Source organism: Cucumis sativus, chromosome 5 (assembly GCF_000004075.3).
Source record: "Cucumis sativus cultivar 9930 chromosome 5, Cucumber_9930_V3, whole genome shotgun sequence".
In the NCBI taxonomy this organism is placed as follows: domain Eukaryota; kingdom Viridiplantae; phylum Streptophyta; class Magnoliopsida; order Cucurbitales; family Cucurbitaceae; genus Cucumis; species Cucumis sativus.
Genome location: NC_026659.2, coordinates 644,775 through 652,546, shown reverse-complemented (window position 1 = coordinate 652,546; position 7,772 = coordinate 644,775). Strand labels below are relative to the sequence as shown.

The window sequence follows — 7,772 nt, the reverse complement described above, 5'->3', positions numbered from 1 at the left end:
CAATTATTTAAAAGAAATATATTATTATTATTTTATTTAATTGTAAAAAGTGGTGTGAATGATACTCAAAATTTGGAAAGAGTTAAAAGGAAGAAAAGGCCCTTTTTTGTGTGATGGAAGGCCATCTAGAGACTTAGAATGATTGAATATGGGAAAGGTACAGCATAGAATTGAATAGGTTTGACTATATATATGAAATTAGGGTTTATGTTTGTATTTGAGGTTTTTATTTTCTCTTTGATCCCTTTTTTATTTTATTTTCATTTGGTAGTGGAAAATGTTGATGCTGACTGTTAAGTGAGATTCTTGATCTTCATTCATCATGGTGCTCATCCTTTTTTGTTGCTTCTTTTTGCTTATTATATATATATATTTCTTCTAATTCCTTTTTATTATATTCTTTTGTGTTTGTGATCTTACAATTCATTAATTTCCCTTTTTCCTTTCTTTTCTCAAAGCTTTTGAAGTTGGCCATAAGCAACAACTGCTTAATGCAAGACATCATCATATGATTTGGACCATATCCCAAAATCAATAGTTAAGAATTTTGGGTTGTTAAGAAGTTTCCACACCCAAATCTCGAAGTGTGAAAAATATTGTCACCTATGTACTTAATTATTGTCAACTATTTCCATTGTTTGGCATACTTTTTTTTAAAGTTGATTACAGAAACTTGTGTTTTATTTGTATGTAATCATTTACAACTATATGTATCTAATGGGGTTTAGAAGAATTAATATGTTCTTGAACTTTTAATTTGTATACACTACATTTTTAAACCCAAACCCTTAATAAGAACTATATATAGACTATGACTATACTTGAAAATTTTTAGATATGAATTAGTATATGTTTAGAGTAAAATTAAAATTTGTGTCTAATCAAACCTTAACTTTCAATTTTAGAGTCTAGTGGATCAATAGATAATATTGTTAAATTATCAAATATGTCGGTAACCTATTATTAGATACAAAATTAAAATGTAAAAAATGTGAACTTTAAAGTTTATGCATATCACCTATATTAGATGTTAATTATGATTATGATTAAGTGCTTAATGCTCACTTTTGTCATCTCCCACTTCTTTTATTCTATATGTTTGTGTGCATTATTACTAATTATTAATTGGTAATTAACCATAAATATGAAAACGTTCTGCTTAGTGATTAAGAACATTCTCTTAAGGACATGATTATACATAATTTTATTTCATGTATGAAAATATAGAAGTCTAAATTTTTTTAAAGTAATTGGACATTTGCATTTGCATAGTTTTTACTAAAAACTTCAAAGTGGACAATAATTTTTTTTTAATATAAATGATAATTTCATTTTAAATATTGTTACAATTATCATTCACAATTCAAAAAAGAACATACATACATAGACGAAATTAATAAAAATCCATTTATGAATGAATTTATGTCAACATTTTAATACTTTATTTACAAATAATTCAAAAGTGATGAGCCAACATTTCTTTTGATGAAGCCTATATTTTATTTATTTATTTATTTATTATTATAATGAACTGTTAATATTTGACTATTTTGTCATTCAGACATGAAGAAAGAAAAAATTATATATTAACATAGAGATTTCAAGAAGAGGGGATGAACTCAATATTGTACTCAATTTTATTCAAGTTATAATTCAACAAAGCTAAACAAAGTTGACAAATTCCACTATAAATTAAATACATTCTCGTTCAAAGCTTAAAGAAACCTAGGAATATTTTATGCAATAATGAGAGCAAAATCAATAATGTATATTTAAATATTGATTTAATATTTTTGTAGAAATTAGTTGATTATATTATCCATTAATTATTAGTTAACTAAGTGGGTCTTGTCTTCAACTATTTCATATTTATTTTTTAAATGAATTTTTTGACATCATTATTTCATTTTACCTAAATAGACACTTGAATATCTTTAACCAAATTCCTAAAATAAAAGCTATATTTTTTTTCTTGGTTTTCTAAAAACATTCTTGAAGACATAAAACAATTAGATGCGAGAGTAATAATTATAAACTTAATTATATCAAATGGTTGAATATAAAATATTGGTTAAATACAATAATTGGAAGTGTGCCATGTTTGTATTTTATTTTAATTACATAGATTTTTAATTTTCAATTTTTCCATTACAAAAAAATTTAAAAATTAATTGAGTTTTAAAATATAGTAAGGTAGACAACCCATCTTAAAATTAAAAAAATAATTAATTTTATAAAACGATCTTAATTACAACTTGAATAGCTCAAAAACGAAGTTGATTGTCATAGAAAATTAGACCATTGAAAATGTAACTATTAATATAACAAACTTATATTTATTATACAAACAGACTCATGATTCTTGTGAACATTTAATATAAAAAAGAAACTATATTTAGAATGAAAATAACGAAGCAAACTTTATTATATCAAAATGGTAAAAGAAAGAAAAGATAAAAGATGATAAAAAAAGGAGAAGAAGAATGGAGAAAACTTCAATGTTAATCATAACTCTTGCATTATTATGATGCACTCAAAAGTTTTTTCAAAAAATAAATAAGAAAAAGTGGATGTATTCAATTCAATATAATTAGTTGACATTCTCTTTACTTTTCTCTATTAAGCCAAATAAAAAATAGTAATAATAGAAAAAAAAAAAAAAAAAAAAAGCATGTGGGGTTTGGCCTCCACTTCTAAACCACAATACACAAAAGTGCTTAAATTTTGTGGCCTTTAGATTTGAGAGTTTTTGAGTGGAAAGCCAACAAATTTGTCAACCCCTACCATTCCTTCTTATTTGATATGTCATATTCTAAAACATTCTTTGGTTTGGGTCCAATGAAAATTATGAATGAGTTCCTATTTCACTATAATCAATAACCACATATGGATTATTTTTCTTCATTACTTTTGTTGTTTTTTCAATTAATATTCTCCAAATAATGATGTTTTCTTTTGAATTTTCCCCACAAAACACTTGAAACTTCCTTTAGAAATTGTGAGCATTGGGAAATATAAAACTTGGACCTCATATATTCACTCATCATGCATCTATCTATATAAGTGCATGCAAGACTAATTTGCTAGGGATAGATTTGACATTATATAAAGTAAAATTTGGGCATGTGTCATAATAGTAGTAAACTATTTCATCATGTTTTTGGAGGTCCATATTCTTTTGAATATAATTCACATTTCACAGATTAGGGTTAAGTGCTTAAGTAGTAATTAAAGATATAAGCACTTATGGGAAGAGACGTGATCACTTCAATTCTAATTATTATCTTTATGTTAGTGTGTGTATAAAAAGAAAGAGAGTGACTCCATTTTGGTATGATTTTGGTAGTGCTGTTGTTTTGGATGTATTTATTCAAACTCTCTCTACGTCGTCGATTCAAATTCAACTGAAGGTACGATCATTTATCTTCTTAATTCGAAATGAATGTATACTAGCTTTATGTATGATTCCGTTAATATCTTTAAAATACTATCGTTTTCTAGTACAACAACAAATGGATGTAAGGAATTGAATTTCCATCCCACCAACCAAGCTCACGCTCACTTCATATGCATGAATTTCTTTAATTACTTACCTTTTGTTTTACACGATCTAGTTTAATGTAAATAGTGAAATGTTGATATTCATCCTCAATCTAAAATCTATAAAAGAAAAGAGAAGAATGATATGAAATCAAAAGCTTTCCTCCCTTAGAAGAGAAATACAATGTATTGTCATATTGAGAAGTGATTTTAATTAAGTTCCATTTATTTTGGCCCCACCAATTTTTGTTTATTCCAAGTCAACTTATTGTCCAAATATATATAATTTTCTCAATGGGTCCCTTTACTTCCATGAACAGGCAATCACTTCTTCTCCCTCAATTGTAATATATTCATCTGCTTCATCATTTATTTGTAAAACCATATATTTTGAATTTTAGATTCTTTTTAATTCCATAAAAATATTTTGAGTGTGATACTACTGAAAAACAAGTCGGTTTAAATAAATAAACATATTGGGCCAGGCCCAATAATCTAAACTACCATTTAGGCCTTGATCCAACAATCGAATCTAAGAACGCTAAGTATTGTATAGGGTATCCCCACTTAGCTTCATCAAATCAATAATACTTTCTTACCAAAAAAAGAAAAAAAAAACTAATTTTAGTCCATTTTAGTTTATATAATCTTTAATTCTAAATTTCCTATGTTATATTATGTATGTTAATTATAGTTATTTCGAAGAACATTCAAGATACGAATGCATAGTTATAGGTTTTTTTTTTTTTTTTTGGAGGGAGGTTAGCTATTGTAAATTAATATGGTAATTACATTCCAAATACATCTATACAACAACTAATTTATTTCAAAATAATATTGACATGTTACAACCAAAATCATTACCATTGCTCTAAATACTATTTGTAGAAGTAATCGTGAACACAAATAGTATATAAGTAAAAGTAATAATAATAGCAAAAGGTAAACGTAAGAGATTATGTATCACAAATACAATATTTTACATGTCGACCACACTATATCATTTGACTTGTACGATCTTTGCATTTCTTGTTGAACATCCTTATGATGAAGAACTGATCATTTCTCTCACTCTTATTTCTGACGAATCTGTATTATAGAGTTTAAATTTAAGTAAGCGTAATTCAATGGTGGAAACTGGAAAGGAAGTTTTTTTTTTTTTCAAAAATGGTGAAGAGGTGGAGCATTGGGAAGAAAGAGGAGGGAGCAGGGGGAAGTGATTGTAAGCTTAATGTTATAAATCTTTATTTTCAAATTTGATTTTGTGGGTCATTCATGGAAGACTATGGAAACAAAGAATTGCGTACCGTTTGCCTGAATTCTCCGATTCCTCTTCGTCTCGACGGCTTGACATCTCTCTCCTCATTTCCAATTGCTTTTCGCGCGTTCATCACTCTCTCAACCATTCTACTTCCAAGAATGTTCGTCGTTTCAGTTCTTCTCTGATCATTATTGCTCAAGTTTCCTCCTCTGTTCTTCTCCTGTTTCGCAACCTCCACTTTCCGTCCCCTCGTCACGCTCGGCGAGCACGATTGCCTTCTCGGGTTCGCCTCTGATTTCTCCACGTTTTCTGGTTGTCGACCTCTCGTCACCGAGCTCGATCGGTCGGTCCTTAAATTTGGAGGTGTTTCGTTTGAGAACTCTGGAATTTGAGATGCTATTGTCGATCTCACAATTGGGGATGTCGGTCTACTTCTTGGATTTGGGTTTTGGTTTTGGTTTGGCTTTACACTGTTTGTTGATCCTTTCAAGAGGTTTGATGTTAGATAATCTGTGTAACTTTCTTTAAGATTTGTGGGTTTTATGTTGTTGTTTCTTTTGACTGTGAGGTCTATTTGTGATGTCTGATCGATTCTATGGTTTGGGTTTGGAGATGGGTTTGTGGTTCTTTTGGTGTTTTTGGGATCAATTGATGAATTGATACGTGGTCTATTACTGGGAGTGATGGATCTGGATGGTATTTTTGCTTTTGTGATTGGAGATTTCTCAATTCCACTGCTTTTCTTTGTTGATTCTGAATTGCTTGAAGCCTGTCCAGAAAATTACCAAGGATTTGGTGATACTGAGAGATGAGATTAAATGGATAATTAAGTGATATATGTGGGTTGAGAGACACCATAGAAGAAAATCAAGAGCTAATTATGTGGTCGGCTGAGTCCTAAGTCTCACGTTGGCTAAATAAGGAAAGGACCAGGAGGACATCTCCAATGGTGTGGATTTTTTTTGATAAAAACAGTGAAGATTCTCATTTCTATGATTCTTTCTACGATGAAACTTTTGTAAAGAAAGAGCACCTGTGACTGTGGTTGTGAGAGAGGCTGGACAAGTGGCGTCTCTTTCTGAGCATTCTTATGTGAAGGAGCAGTGGCTTCCATTTCCAAAGATGGAAATAAAGGAGTTGCTGGTGGTGTTTTAAGCCTTCACTAAGCAAATTCATGAAGATTAGATAAGAAAATTTACCGATTAAACAAACTCTGAATCAGAGGAAGATGAGTTTTAATACCAATCGTAGTCGTTTTTGTTGCCTTCGAAAAGGTGTCCAAATCCAGATTCTTTCTTGATTGAATGAATTCTGTAGAATGGAGAGTTCCCTGCAAAAGAAAAAATTATAAGCTTATCAAGAAAGTTAACAAAACTCTGAATGGTTTGAATGATGAAGACCATGGAATTGGCAAGTACCACCATGGTTGTGTTCAAGGTCATCGACGGGAAGAAGGAAGCAGGCAGTACGTTCCTTGTCGCGCTTATAAAGCTCTCGGAACAGATGGAGATCTTCATTGTCTCTTTCCTTTCGACCCTTTGAATGAAGACCCATCATCCATCTGTTTTTGCTGCCATTGCCATTGTTCATGGTGGAGTTTCTGCTTTTTTTATTGAAACTTGTTCCTTGGATATGGAATGAATGGTAATGGAGACTGGTTTGGAGTTGAAGAGGATGTGTGATGATGCTTTTAAGAACAAATACGAGGACACTTTGTTAGAAGCGAAAATTCAGACAAATGGAAGAATCACTGCCGGCATCTTCGATGTCTTTGTTTTAGAATTTATGAAAGTGTTTAAAATGGGAGTGCAGCTCTAAGAATCATTGGATAACCATATTCGTCCATACAAGACATTTGTCTTCCCTCACTTACACTTATGAAACTTTTCAACTTTGAAAAAACGTTTGGAGAGTCTTTAAATTATCAAATTAGGATGCAATTGATGTGTGTGAAAAATGTTCATGTAAATTGACGTCGCAATTAGTTGAATATGTTTATCAATTTTTACATGCAACATTGAAATCGGTATTTTATATAATTTTGCCTAATATTTTTTGTAAGCTTTGGAGTATTTTGAGAACATGAGAAATTTAACTTACAATTTAACTTATTAAACTATAGATTTTCTAATAGTGGAGATCATGTATATTCAAAGGAATTAAGTTCAAACATTTGGATCCATCGATATTGTATAGTGATTTGATATCTTTTTTATTCCTTGTTCTTTGTTGTATTACTTAAATAAAACAGTACAATTTCACTTAATAACCAATTGAAAAGGTCAAATTGCATTAAAATATAAAAAGGTTTCTATAGATCACAGTTTTATAATCAATCATTTGTGGCTTGTGCCAATGCCGTCCATTGAATGTAATGGCCTGCATATTATTAGCAAACAGAAATTGTTAATAGTTTAACTATCCATCAATACTTTCATAGTTCAGTAATTGAGAGAGATGAAATCAAATAATTAATTTTGATTTGATAATTGCTGTCTTGTTTAACAAACGAGTTAACTACTTGTGGTGAAGATAAGTCGTTTTTTTTCGTATAGATTTGTTGTTTCTACACCATTTTTTTTATAAATTGAGATGCAACAAAGTGGGAGCAAGATTAAAATCAAGATTAAATACATTCTCTGTTCTTTTCCTGTTCTCTACTTTTAAAAAGTTGTAGAATCAAGACATGTTTGGAAGTTCTATGGATGGCAGTTGGATCACTTCCAACCAATTTAGATAAAATCAATGAACTAAAGTAAATAGTTTTTCGTTTGGGGAAAATCAATTTGACCCTACACATTCTATCTCATTCAATTAAACCATTTTTAGATATATTTTCAAAGCTATGATTGGAGTTTGGAATTTGCTAGAATGATGGATGAAAATTGAGAAGTGAAACGATATGATAGTAACTGTGATTCAATGTTTATTTCAAGTCATGATCACATTGTTCAAAGTATCAATTTCTATC

The 7,772-nt window shown here is 29.8% G+C and overlaps 1 protein-coding gene across 3 annotated transcripts; it reads right to left on the bottom strand.

Annotated features, from left to right (window-relative positions):
* Positions 1 to 4,307: 4,307 nt before the first annotated feature.
* LOC101212726 (serine/arginine repetitive matrix protein 1) lies at positions 4,308 to 6,863 on the bottom strand. 3 transcript variants are annotated; one of them, XM_031885029.1, is made up of 4 exons: positions 6,044 to 6,359; positions 5,835 to 5,958; positions 4,848 to 5,570; positions 4,308 to 4,629 (listed from the first exon to the last, which is right to left on the bottom strand). In XM_031885029.1, the coding sequence occupies exons 1-4, from the start codon at positions 6,316 to 6,318 to the stop codon at positions 4,615 to 4,617; spliced, it is 1,137 nt and encodes a 378-aa protein (XP_031740889.1). In that variant the 5' UTR covers positions 6,319 to 6,359; the 3' UTR covers positions 4,308 to 4,614. The 3 variants fall into 3 exon arrangements, with proteins under 3 accessions (XP_031740889.1, XP_031740890.1, XP_031740888.1); XM_031885030.1 differs by lacking the exon at positions 4,308 to 4,629 and having other exon boundaries at positions 4,639 to 5,570; positions 6,044 to 6,131; positions 6,220 to 6,863; XM_031885028.1 differs by lacking the exon at positions 4,308 to 4,629 and having other exon boundaries at positions 4,639 to 5,570.
* Between the last annotated feature and the right edge of the window lie 909 nt (positions 6,864 to 7,772).

Excerpts from the sequence above, each read along its gene's own strand:
- LOC101212726 (XM_031885028.1), bottom strand. The coding sequence starts at position 6,318 with ATGAAGATCTCCATCTGTTCCGAGAGCTTTATAAGCGCGACAAGGAAC. Across the intron at positions 5,959-6,043 it reads AACAAAAACGACTACGATTG|GCTTAAAACACCACCAGCAA; the intron begins GTATTAAAACTC and ends TGCTTAGTGAAG. Across the intron at positions 5,571-5,834 it reads TCTCACAACCACAGTCACAG|GCTTCAAGCAATTCAGAATC; the intron begins GTGCTCTTTCTT and ends TTTTCTGGACAG.